The sequence below is a fragment of the Lycium ferocissimum genome, chromosome 1 (genome assembly GCF_029784015.1).
Source record: "Lycium ferocissimum isolate CSIRO_LF1 chromosome 1, AGI_CSIRO_Lferr_CH_V1, whole genome shotgun sequence".
Lineage (NCBI taxonomy): Eukaryota > Viridiplantae > Streptophyta > Magnoliopsida > Solanales > Solanaceae > Lycium > Lycium ferocissimum.
The window spans coordinates 46,794,810-46,818,157 of NC_081342.1; the positions used below are offsets into that span (position 1 = coordinate 46,794,810).

General features: G+C 41.5%; 1 protein-coding gene across 1 annotated transcript; it reads left to right on the top strand.

The window, feature by feature from the left end:
* The first annotated feature begins 5,350 nt into the window (after nucleotides 1-5,350).
* Nucleotides 5,351-7,446, top strand: LOC132064672 (uncharacterized). The gene is made up of 3 exons (XM_059457745.1): nucleotides 5,351-6,769; nucleotides 6,856-7,122; nucleotides 7,234-7,446. The coding sequence occupies exons 1-3, from the start codon at nucleotides 5,351-5,353 to the stop codon at nucleotides 7,444-7,446; spliced, it is 1,899 nt and encodes a 632-aa protein (XP_059313728.1).
* The last annotated feature ends 15,902 nt before the right edge of the window (nucleotides 7,447-23,348 follow it).

The window sequence follows — 23,348 nt, forward strand, 5'->3', positions numbered from 1 at the left end:
TTGGACACAGAGGTCGACTTCTCTAACATGATCACACTGGGCTCCATCGAATGCTCTTACATTTGTGCGGCTTTGGCAGATCTTTCTGATGTCACTACTCAGTTGACTGAGGGTAGACTAGGGATAAATGTTGAGGCTAGCCCCATTATCGACCAACACTCGGGTCATGATCTTGTCTCGACACTTCACAGTTATGTATTACGCTGTGTTGTGCGCCTCTCCCTCTTTGGGTAACTCTTCCTTGGTGAAGGAGATTTGATGTTCTCCTATGATGTGGGCCACCATATTGGCTAGGGCTGAGCATAAATTCCGAAAACCAAAAAACCGAACCGAACCGAACCAAACTAGTTTGGTTCGGTGTTTGGTGTCCATCGTCAAAAAATTGAAACCGAAATAGCTGAACCAAAGTTTGATAAAGCCGAACCGAAAAACCGAACGCGCATCGAAATTTAATATATTACCCAAAAAAATTAAAATAGTCCAGGCCCATTAAGTTTAAAGCAAAAAAAACCAATTGTAATAAGTTCTCTTTTGCATTTGTATCCCTAATTTTCCACTTCAATTGAAAAAATCAAATATCCTTAACAAAGAAAGGTAACTAGGATGTCTCTTTAGGATTAATGTATGTCCTTTATGTGTTTTCTTTATTATTCTTACTAAGTATGTATATAACACCTAGTAATCCCATGTCATGATTATAGTTTTCTCGTTTCTTGTGTATCCCGTTTGTTTGATTTTGATTTCAATTTATCAGTTTTATGTTTTATTGCTTTTGAGAGCGTGAATTAGTGTTAATGGAATCGCTTCTAATATTATATTTAAAAAACCGAATTGAAAGAACAGAAACCGAACCGAATCGAACTTTAAAAAATCGAAACCGAAAGAACCGAACCGAACCGAACTAGTTGGGTTCGGTGTTTGGTGTCCACCTTCAAAAAAACAAACCCGAAATAGCCAAACCAAAGTTTGATAAAACCGAACCGACAAACCGAATGCCCACCCCTAATATCGGCTAGATGATCACTACTTGTGCCTGCAGGCACATGGGCTTTGCCCAACATCCTCATCAGAGCTTGACGATGTTGTAGAGAACTTAGTAGCAATGCTAACACAAATATTTGGGCTAGTGTCTTATTCAGGTGTTCAATAATGGAGTATTCCTTTGGTTACATCCTGTGCTAGAAGTCTTCGGCCACCTTCAGTGATGGGCCTCTTTTGATTTCCCTCTTTTCTTGGCGCTCCTTATCCTAATTCTTCAGGAGTGTAGCACTTTCCAGAACAGTCATGTCATGGGTGACTGCAGCTTGGACAACAAACTCTTTTCTTAGGGCTAGCACTATCTCTTAGGATACTGGTGCTACAACTGGCGCGGGGATCAGGACCTTGAATTGTGGGCACTCTTGAATTGTAAGCGAGGCCACCGACTGCTCAATTTTCATAACAGGGTCTTGGACCAACGGTTTTCATATGGCCCAATCTTCCTCTCTTTCAATCATGTGAATAGTAGTATTGACCTGATTAGGCAGGGGACTAGTATTCACATTTGGTGTAGCGGCTTGAAGAGTGATCTCTCTTTTATCGATCAGATCTTGTATCTTATGCTTTAAGTTGATACAATCTTCAGTACTGTGTCTGTTCTCGCCAGAATAGTATGCACATGTCTGATCAGCTCGGTAAAAGCGATTTCCTAGATTGGCGAGTTTTGGAGGGATGGTATGAATTAGTCCAACGACACTTAATCTTTCAAACAGTCGAGTTTGTGTTTCCATTAATGGGGTGAACACACGAGGCGATATGCAGTAGGAGGTGGTTGATTTTGATAGTTTGGTGGTTGGTTATTTTGTGGAGTTCGGTAAACAGGTGCGGGAGCTTGGTAATTTGGCTGTGGACCTTGGAAAGTAGGGGCGGGTATTGTCACGCCCCGAACCTGGGGCTGGACGTAACATGGCACTGGGTGCCTGACTACATATGATCGAGTGAATCAACTGGCTGGCTGAATCAACATGTGGTAACAAAACATACTGAATGCGAAAATAAAACTAACACATGCCGATATACTAAAAGTATGACTGTATAAATCACTGAATGCAGAATTACTGAGCAAAGTCTGAACATAACAAAGTTGCCAATCATGGCTAACATAAAAAAAAACATGCGACTCTGACTGACTACTACTCTAGTCTATGAAGATCACTGAAAATATTGATTGTTTATCAAGATAAGGCCCTGGCATACCTGTCTGTCTAAAATACTTAAAAACATAACTACAATAAGGATAACACCCCGAAAGAACTGGGGCTCACTGAGCAGCTGATACGAGAATCCTAGCGAGCCTATTCGTCATCCTGTAAATCAACATCTGCATCGTAAAATGCAGGCATCGGGAAAAAAAGATGTCAGTACATTTGAATTGTATTGGTATGTAAAAAAACTGAATAAAAGAACTGTAAGTGGGGTGCTCAGGAAAGGGCATCCCAAATCAATAAACATGTATGTATAATCTAAAATTGAAACTGATAACTGAATTGAACAAAAGAAGTAAAGTAATAGGTACTCCCTGTTTTGAATATGAATCACCTGTTTTACTGGATTTATAATATATGGCCTCAACCAAGAATAAATGCACAAATATGTGGCCTCGGCCTATGTAAGTGCATCTAGCTATGGCCTCGGCCAAGTATGTGCGTCAGTCAGTGACCTCGGTCAAGTATATGTATACATAAGACTCTGCCCTCGGGCAAAGATACAGGTGCTCAATATTCATCAACCTATACTAAGGAACTGAGAATCATACTGTAATGCATAACACTGGAATACTAAATGTTCTATAATGAGACATGTATTTCATGAACTGATTATGGAGTTTAAAGCATTAACTATTTATAAACATACTGAGTTTTTGTGATTGAGACTCATGGAATGTTAAACACGAGTCTATACTGATTACGTACTGAGTTCACAATATTCAGAATGATAATCATGAACAACTACGAAACTATATTTTCAAAGGTTAGAAGTTTTGAACTTTTCATAAACTAGGGCATAATCTCTATTTCTGAGGCAACTCGTAATAATCAAGAAGAACGAGATGTGGGGAAGATCAATAACATTCCTACGCGTAGATAGTTAGCCTTACATACCTGTAATCACTTCAATCTAACAAACTAAACTGCTCCTCTGACGAAGAACACTAAAACTCTAGCTTTGAATCGCTTAAGAAGGATTTACCTTGGAAATCCTATGTTTTGGTTAAAGAATCATGTTACTAATCATGAATTAATGTTATAATTGCTTAGGAATTGTTACGGTGATCTTACCTTGACGGTGGAGGATGAGGATCGGAGAGAAACGGCTACTTAGGGCTATAGAACGTTGTTGGAACGTCAAAAATGACATAAAATCGTCTATGGGTCGCTTTTATAGGCCTGGAACGAAGTACCCCTTGGCTCCCTAAGCGAGCTCCAAATCGAGCTCACCTCTCGTTCAGAACCTCACTGAGCAATCTGCATGGTGAGCTCAAATCCCACTTTGGCCCTCGCTCAGTGAGCTCCAGCTGGCTTTGGCGCCTGCCAAGCGTACTTCAGTAAAATAGGCATAACGTTTTATATAGAGCTCCGTTCAGGCTCCACAATATATCTTCAGAAAGGTATTTCAAAGGGATATAACCTTTATGTTTTAAGTTTGCTCAAGTTCCTAACAGATTTTCACGAAATCAGGCTGGAAGATAGACCTTCCATAAACTTAGTCGATTCTATCGAATCTTATGCACCTCACTATCCGTCTTGATTCCAAAACAACTATTTCCACCCAAACTCATCCCGATGGGACTTCATATGGCTAAAATGTCACGTTAACACTTATTTAACACATTCACACCTAATCGCTCGTCGTATTTGAACTTATGTCGTCATATTTCATGTGTATAGGTACGAAGATGACAAACGATGGAAAAATGTGCTTAAAGTGATTGATTTTGGAGCATATGACGATCAGACGAGGTGACGAGTCGAAGACCACAACTGATGAACTAAAAGGAAAAAAATTGAACTGAAGGTCTCGCTTTTCATCCGCATCGCGTGAAGAAAGCGGACAAAACCAGCCCAGGCATCACCCTCAGGCGATCCTTCCGCATCGCGGAAGGAAAGCGGAAAGCCTCTGAACATTGCGCGATCCTTCCGCGATGCGGAAGGAAAGCGGGGTTCTGCGCAGCTTTCCCGGTTCGACTAGGATTTGGTTTCCTTATTTTTTGTTTTTACCCTAGACTATATATAGACGTTTTATTAGCTGAAAACGGTGTGCTGGGGATTATTCAAAGACTTGTAAGCCACCGTTCTATTTTCTCTCTCTAGGTTTATTTTATTTTTCATCTTTTTCAACCCTAGATTATTCATGAATTCTTTTGTCTATGATCGAATCATGAGTAGCTAAACTTCTTAATTCTAGGGTTGTGGCGAAAGACTTGAAAGTTGGTTTGATGACAATTATTATCTATTGATTTTCCATATTTTGGGTTGCTTATTTATTCTTGATCTTAATTGTTTGATTATCTGGCCAATAGTTAGACACTATATGTGGTGCGCGAATTGGACTTGAGAAAGGGAATTCACGTACGTAATAAGAATAAATAGAGTTTGTTCGATTTAATCGTTTCGCTACTGAGGATAGAGATATACCCTTTAGCCCTACTTAGTTGAATACGGAGAAATAAATGCGTTCTTGTTACCTCTGATGACCATAGAGATATAGGCGTTATAGTAACATCTACGGGCTTGTGAGTAGTTCGAGAGAATATCATAAAGTATAATTAACCCGTCAACTAGTAACCCGGGAAATAAAATAGGTGGAATTGTCCGAAGATCAACCTGGATTGTCGAAAGCCATGACCCTAGATCTTTCTCTCATCGATAATTCTTACAATCTTTGTCAAGATATTCCCGATCACAAAAACACCCATCACAAATTGTTTACTTTTCGTTTTAGTTTAGTACAATAAACATCTTGATTTTCACTTTCTTGAATAGTTTCATCCGAATTTGAATTAGCTTAACGGAGAATCTAAGTCTCTGTGGGATCGATATCTGGACTTAATAGTCTATATTACTTGTACGACCACGTATACTTGCGTGTGCGTTTGGGAGCAACAAGTTTTTGGCGCCGTTGCCGGGGACTTAGAAAAAATTTACTGTTTCTCTAATTTGAGTTTGTTTTTTTTCTATTCAAGTCTTTACTTTTCGTTGTTCTACTTGTGTCACTTCGGTTTCTCTGGTTTATGCCAAGCACTAGAAGTTCAGGAAAACCGTTAGTTGATCTTGATCACGAAATCGAAAGAACTTTTCACCGACAGAGAAAAATGGCTAACGAAGCAGCAAGACTTGCTCTTGAACAGGCAGAAAGGGATAGAGCCAGAGACGGCGATGAACAGGGTGAAAGAGCAGCTGCAAGGGCACAAGAACAACGGATTCTTTTATCCAGTTATGCTAGGCCTAGTCTGGCAACTATTGCTAAGGCTATTGTTAGGCCTGACATTACTGGAAATTTTGAGCTAAAAGAAGGAACAGTGCGGCTGGTGCAACATACGTGCCAGTATATGGGTAAGTCTAGTGAAGACCCGCATAAGCACTTGATGCAGTTCGTGGAGTTGAGCGAGAATTTCCAATATAGAGATGTTCCCGATGATTATGTGAAGCTGTCCTTATTTTCGTTCTCACTGATTGGCGAAGCGAGGGAATGGTTGACGAATCTACCTGCAGGTTCTATCACTTCTTGGGAGATATTATCAAATAAGTTTATCGACAGGTTCTTCTCACCCAAGAAAACAAAGGAGCTGCGAGGAAGAATTGCTAACTTCACTCAGAGAGATTCCGAATCTCTACCACACGCTTGGGAGAGGTATAAGGGCTATCTGCGAGATTGCCCCCATCACATGCAGCCAAAGGAGATCATTGGCAACTATTTCGTAGAAGGTCTTAACCATGAATCAAGGGCCCTGTTGAATGCTTCAGCTCAAGGGCAGATCTTAAACAAAACATATGAAGAGATGGAAGATCTCCTTGAGATGATGTCTGAGGGTCATCATGAATATCACGAGACTAGCCGGGGGTTACCACAAAAAGCTGCTGGGGTTCTTAAAGTTGATGATGTTGCAGCTATTCGGGCTGATATAGGTACTCTTACTAACGTGATGTTGAGGGTGTTTCCTCAAGCTCAGCAGATTCAACCAGTTCAACATATTCAGCAGGCAGCATGTGTAAGTTGCGGTGAGCCTCATGATTATAACAATTGTCCATTGAATCCAGAGTCCGTCTATTTTGTGGGACAGCAGAATCGTGGTATTGGAAATCGGGGAAACTATTATGGAAATAATTACAACACTCCATTTGGGAAGCAGGATTTCCACAAGCCGAACAATTATCAGCAACCTCAAGCTCAGCCAGCTAGCAATTTAGAGGAGATGATGAAGCAGCTCATTGCTCAAAATCAAGTGACGCAGCAGCAAAATCAGAAAATTCAGAGTGAGATGCAGAAATCTATTCACGAGCTTGAGCGTCAGATGGGGCAGATGGCTCTTATGCAGAATGTCAGACCTCCGGGTGCTCTTCCTAGTGATACTGAAAAGAATCCAAAAGAATGCAAGGCAGTCACCTTGAGGAATGGTAGAGAGCTAGAAGAAGTGCCATCGAAAAAGAAGATTATAGCAGAGGCAGAACTTATCCCTGCTAAGCGAGCTGAACCAAAGCAAACAGTCGCAGAGCAACATGTAGAGGAAGTGGTGCGACCACCCCTCCCTTTCCACAGCGACTTCAGAAACAGAAAGCAGATTCGGCTTGCAAGAAATTTCTTGAACTCTTAAAACAGGTACACATCAACATACCTTTGGTGGAGCTTTTGCAAGAAGTCCCAAAATATGCTAAATATATTAAAGATGTGGTTGCGAACAAACGGCGTTGGACAGAGTTTGAGACTGTTGCACTTACTGAGGAGTGCAGTTCTAGAGTGAGGAGTAAAATTCCTCCAAAGTTGAAAGATCCGGGCAGCTTCACAATTTCGATTACGATTGGCAACATTGAAGTTGGGCTAGCATTGTGTGATTTAGGTGCTAGTATTAATCTGATGCCCACCTCTGTGTTCCGAACGTTGGGTTTGGGAGAGCCTAGGCCAACCACTATTACGTTGTAGTTGGCTGATCGATCTCTTGCTTATCCTGATGGCATTATTGAGGATGTTCTTGTGAAGGTAGGCCCATTTATTCTGCCGGTTGATTTTGTGATACTTGATTATGAGGCAGATAAGAGTGTTCCTCTCATCATGGGGAGAGGATTCTTGGCTACTGTTGATGTTGTGATCCGAGTGAAAGATGGGAAGATGTCCATGACAGTTAATGGACAAGAGGCGACTTTTGATGTGTTTAAAGCTACCAAGCTTCCGGCCCCCATTATGAGGAGTTGAAGATGATTTTCGTGGTGGAGCCCGAGCTCACTAATGCCGAGTTAGATCACTTTCTAGCTTCGCGAGATCCGTTGGAGACAGCTTTGGTGTATGGGGAAGATCTGACAATTGATGCAGAAGTGGAGGAGTGTCTTAGCATTCTTGACACTTCATGTGCTTATCTACGAGCAAGTACACCGGTTGAGGAGCTAGACAGACCAGAGTCATGGAAGAAGCCGAAACCATCTATTGAAGAGGCTCCCGTTCTTGAGTTGAAACCATTACCTTCTCACCTTCGCTACGCTTTCTTGGGTAGTGGAGACACATTGCCCGTAATCCTCTCTGCTTATTTGACTGATGTGCAGGTTGAACGTGTGTTACGAGTGCTAAGAGATCGAGTCCGAGCCCTTGGGTGGTCGATAGCTGATATTCGAGGTATTAGTAGCTCGTTTTGCATGCACAAAATATTATTGGAGGAAGACAGCAAACCTAGTATTGAGGGCCAGAGGCGACTGAACCCGATCATGAAGGAGGTGGTGAAGAAAGAGGTAATCAAGTGGCTTGACAGCTGCATTATTTATCCCATCTCTGACAGCAATTGGGTGAGTCCTGTACAATGTGTCCCGAAGAAAGGGGGCATGACTGTGGTGGAAAACGAGAAGAATGAATTGGTGCCTCAACGAACTGTTACGGGTTGGAGGATATGTATTGACTATCGCAAGTTGAACAACGCCACCAGAAAAGATCACTTTCCTTTGCCCTTCATGGATCAGATGCTCGACAGATTGGCTGGGCACGATTATTATTGCTTTTTGGATGGTTATTCGGGTTACAACCAGATCATGATTGCACCTGAGGATCAAGAGAAGACCACATTCACATGTCCATATGGCACGTTTGCATTTCGGAGGATGCCTTTCGGTTTGTGCAATGCTCCAGGTACTTTCCAGCGATGCATGATGGCTATTTTCACCGATATGGTGGAAAATTATGTGGAGGTATTTATGGATGACTTCTCTATTTTTGGAGATTCTTTTGATGACTGCTTGAATCATCTTGATGCCGTGTTAGCTCGTTGTGAAGAAACGAACTTGGTACTTAACTGGGAAAAATGCCATTTCATGGTTCGAGAGGGAATCGTTCTTGGGCACAAGATATCGAGCAAGGGAATAGAGGTTGACAAGGCGAAGATTGAAGCAATTGAAAAATTGCCACCACCCGTTTCAGTTCGGGGAGTGCGCAGTTTTCTTGGGCATGCAGGATTCTATCGACGGTTCATCAAAGACTTCTCTAAAGTTGCTAATCCAATGTGCAAGCTTTTAGAGAAAGATGTGAAGTTTGTGTTTAATGAAGCCTGTCTGACGGCTTTTGATGAGCTGAAACGAAGGTTAGTGTCGGCTCCTATTATCATCGCACCCGATTGGTCTCTGCCGTTTATTTTGATGTGTGATGCAAGTGATTTTGTTGTGGGAGTTGTCCTTGGTCAGAAAAGGGACAAGATTTTTCATCCTATTTACTATGCCAAAGCAAGACACTTGATGCAGCCCAGATGAACTATACTGTCACAGAGAAGGAGTTATTGGCGGTTGTCTACGCCTTTGACAAATTTCGATCATATCTTGTGGGCACGAAGGCGATTGTATACACTGATCACATTGCAGTTCGTTATTTGTTTGCAAAGAAGGATGCAAAGCCGAGGCTTATTCGTTGGGTGTTTCTCCTGCAAGAGTTTGACATCGAGATTCTTGATCGAAAGGGCACAGAAAATCAGGTAGCAGATCACTTATCGAGATTAGAAGATCGGGAACATGTGGATGAAGCAGTGGCGATTAAGGAGACTTTTCCTGACGAACAACTCTTTGCTCTTCAATCAGCTGAGGTGCCATGGTATGCAGACATGGTGAACTTTATAGTAAGTGAGATTTACCCCCTGGTGCTAATCACGAGAAGAAGAAGCGGATTTTGCATGACAGTCGTTTCTATGTGTGGGATGAGCCCTATCTCTACCGGGTTGGCACAGATCAGCTGATCAGAAGGTGTGTTCCAGAGGAAGAGGTCTCCGTGATTCTCGAGAAGTGTCACTCATCACCCTATGGGGGACATCATCTTTGGTGACGAACAACGCAAAGGTACTTCGTCGGGTTCTCGGCCAACGTTGTTCAAAGATGCTCATGAATTTGTGCGAGCATGTGATAGCCCGAGAACCGGAAATATCTCCAAGCGTCATGAAATGCCTTTGAAGGGCATCTTAGAAATCGAGCTGTTTGATGTGTGGGGTATTGACTTCATGGGTCCCTTCATACCATCCAAGGGGAATAAGTACATATTGGTTGCTGTAGACTATGTCTCGAAGTGGGTGGAAGCCATTGCACTTCCCACCAATGATGCTAGTGTGGTGGCACGATTTCTGAAAAAGAACATTTTTACAAGGTTTGGGACCCCTCGGGCCATCATCAGTGATCAAGGTACGCACTTTTGCAATCGGCTCTTTGATAAATTGTTGCTCAAGTATGGGGTGAAACACAAGATAGCGACTGCTTATCATCCTCAGACGAGTGGTCAAGTGGAGGTATCGAATAGAGAAATCAAGAGGATTTTGGAGAAGACTGTGAGCGTAAGTAGGAAAGATTGGTCATTGAAGCTTGATGATGCTCTGTGGGCATACAGAACAGCTTACAAAACTCCGATTGGCACATCTCCCTATAAGCTCGTCTTTGGTAAGGCATGTCATCTACCAGTTGAGCTTGAGCATAGAGCATATTGGGCGATCAAGAAGCTGAATCTAGACATGGTTCAAGCTGGAGAAAAGAGACTGTTGCAGCTGCACGAGTTGGAGGAATTTCGCTATCATGCTTATGAAAACGCGAAAATGTATAAGGAGCGAACTAAGAGAATTCATGACAGGCGCATCCAATCTCGTGACTTTGAGCCTAGGCGTTAGTCTTCTTTGTATAACTCTAGGCTGAAGATTTTCGGTGGAAAGTTGAAGAGTAAGTGGTCTGGGCCATTCGAGGTAGTTCGTGTGACTGCACATGGAGCAGTTGAGCTAAAGAAACCCAACTCGGATGAGACATTCTTGGTGAACGGGCAAAGAGTGAAGCATTACTACGGGGAGGCCACTGACCGCGCGAGGTCCTCCATCGATCTAGAAGAGGCTTGAGGAAAGCCTACGTCGTGCCGCGACGTTAAATCAAGCGCTTCTCGGGAGGCAACCCGTGTGAAAAAAAAAAAAAAAAATGAGAAAAATACAAAAAGTGTCGTGCCACGACCTTAACTAAGGCGCTTGTTGGGAGGCAACCCAATTTTTCGTATGATATATGTCACGTTTGTTCATGTTGCAGGAATTGGGCGGAAAGAAGAAAATACGAAGTGCCCAGTGATTTGCGCATCGGTTCCGCGATGCGGACCAATCGCGCATGAAAAATCAAAACCCCCCAGTGATTTGCGCATCGGTCCCGCGATGCGGACCGATCGCGCATAGGCATTAAAATTTTGTAAGTTCAGTCATCCGCGCGTTTCCGCGATGCGGACGGATCGCGCGGGTCGACCCGGTTTGTATTTTCTTTCCCTTATTTATGTTATATCCGTGCCCTCCCTCCCTTCACTTCATCAAACATTCCCCCAACTCACACCCATCCCCTCTCACACGAAAAATCCCCATCCCCATTCCCTCTCTAACAAAAACAACTTCAAGTTGCTCCAATCCATCCCCCATTAACTTCACAAGGTAAGTGGGTTCATCTTCCATTTTTTTTTTCCCCTTTTCCCCTTGTTATTGATGTTTGTAGTTGTAAAGTAGGGATATGGGTATGGGCGAATCTTGGGCGGGGATTGGTATTGCTTGTGTGGTATGAGTGATTATGGCTAGAATGTGACTCCCATTGCACAAGGGAGGGTTTCCAAACCCACCATTGTTGTCAAAAGTTAAGGGACGATTTTAGGCCCACAAGGTGTTCGATAAAAGTCCTAAACCAAGTTTTTGTGGAAATTGTGAAGTCTTGAGTAGCAATGAAACATTAACCAAGCATAGGAACCCTTGTGCATCTCCTCTCACCATAAAATTCGAAATTGTGATGGAGAATTGGAGAGTTGTGATTTTCCATCCCAAGCCCTACAACATGAAATAGCTTACTTTGTTTTTGTTTGCTTTGTCATGTAGGAGTAGTTAACTTCTTTGATTTTGATTTTCGTAATGTAGTTTGAAGTAAGTGTGGGGTGAGTTCCCCAAATTAAAAAAAAAAAAAAATCTTTTTGCTCAAGGTCGAGGTCCGAAAAAAATTGACAGGGGCCACGCATTCTAGACTTAAGTACATGTAATATGATTAAGTGTGGGGTTGTGCCACGACTCCCTTTAGTTACTGACCTGTACTTCTCGTTTGGTAATGCGTTGTTTTGCAGGCAAGATGGTTCACGCCAAGTCCAAGGGCAAATCTGTCGCCTCCTCCTCCCAAGGCACAAAAAGAGGAAGAGCACAAAACCCGTCCAAAGCGACAAAAGGGCAAACATCCGGAAAGGGCAAGCATCCCGCGGTTGTCATTCCTCCGGCGTCTAAAAGGACGCCCCACCCCCATCTCTCTGGGGACGGGGAAGAATGGTATGCGGGATTTGACACCTCGAAGGGATACAATCATGAGCGAGCGATCAGTCGAGTCCCTTTGAAGAAAAATTTTTGGGATATCTACAACCGCATCGTCGCCATGGGATGGACGTCTGTGTTTGAACAACCGGGGCCCGTGAACATTGATTGGGTCATGGAACTTTACGCTAGCATGCCAAGCCGCGGGAATCCCGATTCTGTATTCGTTCGAAAAAATTGGGTGCCGTTGACGGCTTCGACTTTGTGCGGGGCAATTGGAGTCCCGGATGTGCCTATTGAACCATTGCTAGAATTCATCAAAAGGCCCGATTATAGAGCTATCCGGGAAACTCTTTGTGGAGCCAACTCCAGAGCTCAATGGGCACGATACTCAGGGCCTCTTCGGAAGCATCGGAGCATGAGCATGAGCAACTTTTGTAGAGAAGCCCGAGTTTGGTTGCGCCTTCTAAATGCTAGAATCATGCCACTTGATCACTTCTCAGAGGTACAAAAGGAGAGAGTGTGCATAGTGTATTTCTTGATGACAGGGCAGCCGGTGAACATTGGGTATTGGATGATGAAGGAAATTCGAAGAGTGCGGGCTGGCAAGTCTAAAAGGCTGAGTTATGGAAACACTCTCACTTCCTACTTAATGAGGCTCGACGAGGAGTTGGCATACTCTACTGATAGAGTGCTTGAGGCGCCCACTGACTCACTCGACATCTCAAATGTCATGGCCCCAGCGAGTGCATCCGGACATCATTTGACTCCGGCAGAGGAGAGGTCCGCCCAATCCACAGTGCTAGCCCAGCTTTACACGGGGATGATGGTTGCGGGTGAGCATTTTAACATTGATCTTTCAAGGGTCTTTATTCAGAACCCCCACACCCCACATTCTCGGGCACTTGTGGGTGAGGTGTCTCAGTTACCTGCGGATGAGGACGAAAACTCGGTTGATCGAGTAATGTCTGCATTCGAAGAAGGGGAGGAGGTAGAGTCGCTTATGCAAGGCGACGACAATGAAGAAGAAGAGGACGCCGAGCCAGATGATGGCGAGGCTGATGATGAGGACTACATCGATGAGGACGACTAGGCCCTAGTGGGCCCCAGGGAGTATTTCTTACCTTACTTACGCTTTGTTTGTTTTCAAATATATATGCATTGAGGGCATTGCATAATTTTAAGTGTGGGGTGGGAAAATACGTCCTGGTTTGTAACAACATGTTTTGAGGTTGCGGATGATGATTAGTATGCCTTAGGATTTTTTTTTTAGTAGTTTTGCGTCTTAGTGCCAAAAAAAAATAAAAAAATAAAAAATAAAAAAAAATAAAATAAAATTTTCAAAAAGATTTTATTTTCCTTATTTTTCTTTGATAACTTCTTAAGTCCCTCATTAGTAGGCATTCATCATCCACCCCCTTTGGTTTTCTTATGGCCTCGGTTCTTTCCCGAGGGGGGGCCTTTGAACCGGGCGTAGGTAGATTTTTTTTTTTCTTTAGTCATAGAAAGGGCTTTTCCTGATGACGGGTGGATGACAACCTGCTTGAGGGAAAATTAGTCCTTAGGATAGGTGTATTCAAATGCTAGGTGCACGGGTTAGGTGAAGTATTGGCATATGAGTGATCTTGAATTTTTTTTGTGAAAACATGCCTTGAAATTGTATCACTTTTCTTGAAAGCACTTGAAAATGGTTTTTGTTTGACTCGTATGACCCACTTGGCATTGTTGATTTTCATTGTTGTTTGATTCGAGGGACAACCGGATCCCTCTTGCGTTGATTGTGTGCCATGTGTGAGTAAGGTTTTGCATTTGAATCCATGTTTGGTATTGACGTCTAGAACTTGCCCTGTGTGTTCACAAAGCGAAATGAAGTTCGGTTGAGCCTAGAAAATGATAGAGGCGTTTCTTTGATTAGTCACTAAAAAGCCTAAAAAGTTATCCCACCAACTTGCAAATAGCACCCTAGTTAACCCTTTTGAGCCTTTAGCCTTTTCTTTGATAGCAAGTTAATTAGCCTTTACCCCTTCGTTCTATAAAACTTGATTTTTGATCCAAATACTCTATGAGCACTTTAATCATTTACATGTATAATGGGAGTTGGGATGTGAAATAAAAAGGGGAAATGGTTGTTAATTGTAATCTAGGAAGACAATGGGAGCACCGAATGAAAAGAACTAATTCACTTGTTAGTTGGGAATTGAAAGAAGAAAAAAAAAGAGAAAAGAAAGAAATCTGAAAAAGATAGAAAAAATGTAGCGAAAAAGTTTCCCTTCTAACTTGTGTGACTTTTAAAAAAAGAGTGGTGCTTAAACAAAGAAAATGGGTGAATTGGGAGAAATTTAAAGGTTGGTCGGTGTTGAATAAGGGCTAATGAAGAAATTGTGCAAGAATGATAAAAGTATATGTATTAAAGTGCTTAGGGAGGTTAGTCACTATTATCCAAATAATTCCTACCCGTCCCTTAGCCTACATTACAACCCTCGAAGTCCTACTTGATTCTAGGTTCGTCTTACTTGTATTAGTGGAGTGGTTACACTACGGGCAAGCCTATGGTATGTCGTATTTTACATGTGATATTCTTTGTGAGAGTGAGCGTACTTAATGATTTTATGTCCATTGATTTAAACATATGTGATTCTTGAGAGATATGGACTACTTTATTTTGGTGAGGGCACATAATTAGCAATAGAGTGGTGAAGTGTTGATTTCTTGATCATAAGGTTGCTTACATGCTTTAAAGTGGTGTCGTTGGGTCAATTGGTTTTAAAATTGAAGTGTTTTTTAGGAAGGTGGTCCTTGGTGCTAAAAATGAGGTTTTAAATCTTTGGCATGGCTTTCGCAACTTGGCTTATTGTTTTGGTTTTGAAAATTTTCTTTTGAGATAGTCATACTAGCCGAATCCCGTTGCAGACCTGTTTGAATGAGTTGAGCTAGAAGTGTAGTTTGGTGTTGGTTTGTGTTTGCTCGAGGGCGAGCAAAGTCTAAGTGGGGGGTGGTGATATTTGGCACAAATATCATGTTTTGTGTCATTTTACATCCTACTCTTATGACTTTTATCGCTTAATTCATGATGCAATCGTCGTATTTGAACTTATGTCGTTATATTTCATGTGTATAGGTACGAAGATGACAAACGATGGAAAACTGTGCTTAAAGTGAGTGATTTTGGAGCATATGACGATTAGATGAGGTGACGAGTCGAAGACCACAAGTGATGAACTAAAAGGAAAAAAAAAATTGAACTCAAGGTCTCGTTTTTCATCCGCATCGCGTGAAGAAAGCGGACAAAACCAGCCAGGCATTACCATCAGGCGATCCTTCCGCATCGCGGAAGGAAAGCGGGAGGCTTCGGGAACATTGCGATCCTTCCGCGATGCGGAAGGAAAGCGGGGGTTCGCGCAAGCTTTCCGGTTCGACTAGGATTAGGTTTACTTATTTTTTGTTTTTACCCTAGACTATATATAGACGTTTTATTAGCCGAAAACGGTGTCTTTGGGATTATTCAAAGACTTGTAAGCCACCGTTCTATTTTCTCTCTCTAGGTTTATTTTATTTTTCATCTTTTTCAACCCTAGATTATTCATGAATTCTTTTGTCTATGATCGAATCATGAGTAGCTAAACTTCTTAATTCTAGGGTTGTGGCGAAAGACTTGAAAGTTGGTTTGATGACAATTATTATCTATTGATTTTCCATATTTTGGGTTGCTTATTTATTCTTGATCTTAATTGTTTGATTATCTGGCCAATAGTTAGACACTATCTGTGGTGCGCGAATTGGACTTGAGAAAGGGAATTCACGTACGTAATAAGAATAAATAGAGTTTGTTCGATTTAATCGTTTCGCTACTGAGGATAGAGATATACCCTTTAGCCCTACTTAGTTGAATACGGAGAAATAAATGCGTTCTTGTTACCTCTGATGACCATAGAGATATAGGCGTTATAGTAACATCTACAGGCTTGTGAGTAGTTCGAGAGAATATCATAAAGTATAATTAACCCGTCAACTAGTAACCCAGGAAATAAAATAGGTGGAATTGTCCGAAGATCAACTGGATTGTCGAAAGCCATGACCCTAGATCTTTCTCTCATCTGATAATTCTTACAATCTTTGTCAAGATATTCCCAGTCACAAAAACACCCATCACAAATTGTTTACTTTTCAGTTTTAGTTTAGTACAATAAACATCTTGATTTTCACTTTCTTGAATAGTTTCATCCGAATTTGAATTAGCTTACGGGACTAAGCTTCTCTCTCTTCTTAAATTGCATGATGCCTTTCATAGGCAAGACTGTCAAGAAATACCTAGTCGTTATCATGAAACTCTGAATCTCTACGCCGCATATCTGAATAGGACTTTTGTCGATTCTAAGCCATTTTCAAACGCTCTTGAATCAATTTAACTTTTTCTTTAGCTTGATGGACCAAGTTTGGCCCTAGCAATTCTACTTTGCCAACTTTATACCAACCAATAGGTGATCTACACCTTCGCCCGTGCAAGGCTTCAAACGGTGCCATCTTGATACTGACATGATATCTATAACTATACACAAACTCAATGAAAAGCAAAAGATCATCCCAATTACCTTTAAAGTCTGGGACATATGCTCTCAGCATATCTTCGAGCATCGGATTGTGTGCTATGCCTGACATTATGTCTAAGGATGAAAAGCGGCACTGAGACTTACCTTGGTTCCCAATCCTTTTTGAAAAGACTTTCCTATGTTTGTTGTGAACTGGAAACCTCGATCCGAAACAATGAACACTGAAGTCCCATGCAATCTGATAATTTCCTGAGTATATAACTTGGCATAATCTCTACTGAGTCGGTGGTTTTCACGGAAAAAAGTGTGTTGACTAGGTGAGTCGGTCTACGATCATCCAAATCGAATCATGCTTCCGAATGAGGAAGGTAAACCTATTATGAGATACATATCATTTTCCATTTCCACACGAAAATATCAATGTTCTGAGCCAACCCACCAGGCCTCTGGAATTCAGCTTTCACTTGCTGATAATTTGGACACTTGGCCACAGAGTCTGTTACGTTCTTTTTCATGTCGTTCCACCAATAAGTCCCTTTGAGGTTGTAATGACCCGTTCGGTCGTTATAAATATTTTGATGATATTACCCATTCGACACAGTTTTTGAGGTATTTAGATGTTTCAAGTGGAAGTTGAAGGAATTAGAACCCTTAAGTGAAAGAGTTGGACCAATAGTTGACTTTTGGATAAACAGACATTTTTTGAAATTTCATCGATTTTGTGAGGTCCGGAGGGTCGTTTATGACTTGGTGGGGTAGCTGGTTTGGTTCCTGAGGTTTCCGGGTGCATTTTGGGTACTTGGTTGGAAACTTGGTTTTAGTCGTTTGGGGGTTGACCATTTCAATGTGACCTCCGTTGAGAATTCTGAGGTCACGGATGGATTCGTAGCATGTTTTAATTGCGTCTGCATGTTTTGTTTGTATCCGGGAGGTCTCGAATGGTTCTCAGGGTTTTGGGTTAAGACTTGGTGAAACTAGAAAAATTCTGGTTCTGGTGTCTCGCCCCAGCAGAGGCTATTCACCCCTGCGGATCCGCCCTAGTGGGCTTTGGTCCACAGGAGCGGAACCATGACATGTTTAATGAATTGGAATCCGCTGGGGCGGGATCGCGGGAGCAGAAATGGTCCGCCCCAGCGTAAATTGCTCAACCAGAATCCCTATTTTGTTCCAAATTTCAAATCATTAGTTCAATTCACTAAAAACCTAAGTCTAAATGTTACACCCCGGAAAATTTCGCGTTACCAAGACTGTGGGCGGCTTAGTATGAGCTCAAGGGAGAGTAAAGTTATACAAGGATTAGGGATGAAGATTATATTAATTAAGTATAAGAATAACATATATATGACATTTGAAGACCGTATGGTGTAAATCAGTTAATACGTTACTTGATGAATAGCCCTCGTAACCGTAAGTTAAGGTAGGGCCCACATGCCGGGATTTTATAAAGGACATATGAAAAGTTATATGAGTAGTACATGGGAAGTTAAGCAGTCTTAAGAAGGACCCTTAAGCAAAATATGGGCATAAGCCCTAAAAAAAAAATGATTTAAGGATACGTTTTCGAATGATCTGACTTGAAGAGGCCAAAACGCCACTATAAGTTTGGAATTTGGAAACACACCTAAAATGAAAGTTGTAGAAAATTGAAATATCTTTCCAACCATAGGTCGTGGTCCCTCATACAATAACGGTATCAAGAGTTATGATCTTTTTACTTAACGAATGCGCAAGCAGTAAAATAAGCCTGCGCGAATGCGCTGAGCAAATTTTAAGTCGGTTTGGGCAGATTCTAGAACTTTATATAAGGGGGGCTTACCCCCCTTTCTTCATCCAAACACCCCAGAAAAATCCCTAAATATTCTGAGAAATTCCCACAACTTCCCAACATCAAATTTTAGCCCGAATTAAGTACAATCTCAGAATTCAGGTTTAGACAGCGTATAGTTGCGATTATAATATCGTATTGCGGTGAATTTTGGCTGGAATTCAAGGTGGAAAGTGAAGATATTACGGTTCTAGCAGAGGTAAGGTATGAATCTTTCTTTATAAATATTGATTTAGGCATATTAACAAAGGTAGAACTATGAAGTGATCATATACCAAATTTGTTAGTTGAAAAAATTGAATAAACATCCTGTGGGATGTTTTATGGAATACTTTGGTATTGATGATGTTGTTATTGGCGCTGGTGTTGTTATTGTTGTGTTGGTTGTTGGTATTGTGATTTCGGGCTAGGGATATAAATAGGGCAGGTGCTGCCCGAATTTCAGCAGATTTTAAATGGATTTGAATTGAAGACTTAAGACAAGTGTGTGATGGTGAGCCTAATGATAGTATGAATGGTTTTATATGTAGATTTCAAGACAGGAGGTAGGTTGGAAAGCCGAAAAGTAAGCTTCCAAGTATGTTAAGGTTATCCTTTCTTTCAATTTGGCATGATCTATGACAAGTGCGAAACCTAACGATATCCATAATGAATCCTCTCCTAGATGTAGGAGCCCATGTCCTTATGTTTATATGGGTGTTGTCCATATCCTGAGTTCCTTGACCTCTTAAGTCCCGAAGGGGCATCCATAAGTTGTACGTTTTCATAACGATGTCTAAATCCCGAAGGGGACATTCATAAGGTTTCTTTATTCATATGCATTTCATATTTTATTTCTAAGTCTCGAAGGAGACAAATAAAAAGGGGAAGAAGTTCCCATTTTGAAAAGGGGAAGAAGTTCCCGTTTTGAACTAAAGGTTGCTCCGAAAGGAGTCTTTTGATGTTTTACAATGATTATTATGCATTTGCACATTTATACACGTACGACATAATATTATGGGGCATGGGAAGGGCTACGGAGTTATATACGCAAACCACATGATCAGCTGGTATATAATGATTGAGATGCCCGAAGGGGCCGCCCGATGGGGCCAGTATGATATGATGCCCGATGGGGCAAAGCTCGAAGGAGCGAATGCATATACATATATACATGTTTTCAAAAGTACATTATGCTATTATGCTCGAAAGGGCTACGAGCAAGGCGAAGGCATGCATTATATACATATACATATTCATGATGTATTAAAAGTTCATATGCACATACATGATTCGTAGTGTTGGTCACAGGTACAGATTGAGTCTATTACTCTTTTATCATTTGAGTTGAGATATATTGTTTCAGTTCTGCCTTACATACTCGGTACATTATTCATAATGACGTCCCTTTGCCTGGGAGCGCTACGTTTCATGCCACGCCGCTGTGTACGGATGAGTAGAAGACATTGGCTATAGGATGTTCCCAGGCTATCAGTAGGATTGGTGAGCTCCATCTAAGTTCGGAGTGTTGCCAAGTCAAAGTACTTATGTTACGATATCTCGTGTATGTTAAAGACTTTTGCAGACAGTGTCCTGTGGATAGTGCGTCGAGATGTCGACAGTTGTGTAAAGTGACCATGTAGGTCGATGTGTTTTATGCTTTGTTTCTAAAGATTTTATTGTAACTAAAGGTTTTCTTTGAATTAACGATAAGAGAGAAGTCCCTGATTTGACGAAAGAGTTTTATTGAGAAGTTTGTCATGTTTTACTTGACGGAAGTGTCATTTCGTAAATTAAAGGTTCGCAAAAAAGTTGTGACTCATGGATGGAATAGTAGTATGGCACTCAGCCGAATACGGTCTTGGCTGTCAGTTGCGGCCCTCCGGTTTGGGTCGTGACACGAAAGAGCATTGGGGGCGATTTTAAGAGAGCTTTTGGTGGAATCATCTTTGGGTAAGTTCTTAAACCTTAATCTTGCATTTATCTTTCCTTTACTAGTATCCATAGTGGTAAATAGTTATTGAGGGTGGTGGGTTATGGAACCTAGGTCATTAATCATTAAACCCTCTAATCTAATTGGTTGTTGTTCTAAGTATTGATTCTATCATCTATAATTGTGGATTAATAGATTCCAGGATTGACTCTTTCTTGCCTTCTAGAATCAATTCATGAATTTAGGGTTCTTACTAATTTGGGGGTTTTGGCTTAATTGATGAAATTGAAGGACCAATTGTGGTTAGAACTCTATGAAATTAAGGACAATGACTAATGAGACTATGGGTAGTGTAATTTCGCCCTCAATTTTTGATTTTACCATCGTGAGTCGATAAGGGTATTTGGGGTATTTTGAAGTATTTCTCCACCCGTTTCTCTTTCCGATTAGTTGACTTGTTGTGGTCATTTACTTACATAGCATTGTTAATATTAGACTTCGATCGTTCCGAAGCACTTCAGAAGGGGAAGGGGAAGGTGGAGTAGTACGTGACTTCTGTTCAGCATTTAAGGTAGGTTACGACTTACTTTACTTAGACTTCGATTAGTGAAACGTATGTATGCGTAAAATTGACGGGAGATACCATGACTAGGTTTCTGGACATGATATTGGGATGGATATACACTTAGGTTGCTGTGACTTCTGATTATGTGGGCTTGTCGCCGTTATTTTACGTATTGTGACATCTGATGTACTTGTTATTGTGATTTGGGTGATGTGAGGTGATAGATTCACTATAATGATTGAACTCTATGCTGTTTCCATTTTCCATGGTTGTTGTGATTTATGTCAGTCTAGTTATGGCTTATGGTGCTTTGTGATCTCCATAGCATACTCATTGGCTTGGTTTCATTGCTATCTTATTCTTGTATTCATACATTCATGCATGATGGAAATGTTGTGGAAAACAGGGTAATGAAAGGACTATGGAACAATTGATGGAAAAGGATTTGGAAACCATATGATAGAAAGTGAAATATGAAAGTCATCTCTGGGCTTTGTGCGGAGTGGCTAGTTTTATGGAAGTTACCTCTGGGCTTTGTGTGCAGTGACTGGTACATGGAAACCATGGGTCCCCCGGGTCATGACTGCTGAGATGTCGAGATTTTCGTCCAGAGCATGTGTGTATAGGTTGTGTTATTGGCCATTGCATTGCATTGACATCCATGTCATTGCATTGCATATTTCATCATCTCATTTTACTTTTATTGATTGGATTGTGGTTGTACTTGTGTTGTGGCTATTTTGAGGAATGGTGAAAGACTTGGCAGACTTGTGTTTAGGTGCTACACCATAAGCTATGACTCGGTTATTGATCATTTGTGAATTGTGTGGATGTTTGTAACTTTCTATTTATCATGTCTGATTCTATGTTTTACATGAGTGATCTAATCTTAGTCGTCCTATGATTCTTAGCAGCACATGTGAGTACTGATACTACCTCGCTGCACCCTTTTCTTAGTGCAGATTGTGAGGCGGGACCTTCATTGAGACCTCGTTTCTAGCCTTGAGGCTATTTGACCGAGATTCCGAGGGTGAGCCATCTTCCAGCCTGCAACCCTGGAATCTTATCTTCTATTGTCTACTACTCTATCTATTAGATAGTATTTATTTATGTTTCACATAGATGTATTACTCCTAGACATGGTTTGAGTAGATGTTCTTGTACTAGTGACTTCACGTCCTTGGGTTGTATTATGACTAGTATTTTTGTACTTATTATTATTTATGGCATTGACTTAGACTATCTATTATTGATCTTGTGATTGATGTTATTTTGGAAATTGAATAAGTAATTGATTAAGGGGATGGTTCGCTATCTCCTTATGGAGAGGAGAGGAGAGGAGAGGAGAGAAACGACTGCTTAGGGCTTTAGAACGAAGTTAGAACGTCAAAAATGACATAAAATCGTCTAACAGTCGCTTTTATAGGCCTAGGATGAAGTACCCCTTGGCTCGCTGAGTGAGCTCCAAAGCGAGCTCACCTCTCGCTCTGGACCTCACTGAGCGAGCTCCAAGGTGAGGGCAAATCTCGCTTTGGGCCTCACTCAGCGAGCTCCCAGCTCGCTTTGGCGCCTGCCGAGCGCGCTTCAGTAAAATGGGCATAACGTTTTGTACGGAGTTCTACTTGGGCTCCACAATATATCGCTGGAAAGGTATTTCAAAGGACTGCAACATTCATATTTTAAGTTTTCTCAAATTCCTTTCAAGAAATCAGGCTTGAAGATAGACCTTCCATAAACTTACTCGATTCTATCGAATCTTATGCATCTCACTATCCGTCTTGATTCCAAAATAACTATTTCCATCCAAAATCATCCCGATGGGACTTCACATAGATAAAATGTCATGTTAACACTTATTTAACATATTCACCTCTAATCCAGATTTACAGAGTGTTACAGGTGTTTGAAAGTTTTTTTATGGAGCTTGGTAGGTTGGTGCGGGTGTTTGAAAGTTTGGTTGTGATAAAAGACAGGCGTAGGACTGTATGGTGTTGGAAAGTAACTACAAGGGAGTGGAGATTGGTACATTTCGAGTGGAGAATTGTACTCATCTCGTCTTTTGGGTTTGGGCTAGGTGTATGGAAAACGTTTTCCGCATCCTTCTTCTTCTTCCTAACAGGTCCCACAGTGTTTTGATGGGAAGTTTTGTTGGCTACATTGATGATCGGAGAAAGATAGAGACCAACACTTCCTCGCCCATGGGTGGTTGTACTCGAGCGGCTTCGGCCTTCCACCTACTTGCATACTCGCGGTAGTTCTTGGTGGATTTTTGTATGACTTTTTCAAGATAGTATGGGTCAGGCACTGTTTCCATGTTTAATCGGAACCTTACCATGAAGGATTCAGCCATATCTTCCCATATGGTCCATCGGCGCATTCCGGCACGGTTAATCATTCAGAGGTTTCTCCGGTCAGACTTCGGCTAAATAGCCTCATGATTTATGCTTGGTTTCTCTTCACGCCAACCAATTGGTCGCAGTAAGACCACAAGATAGCTT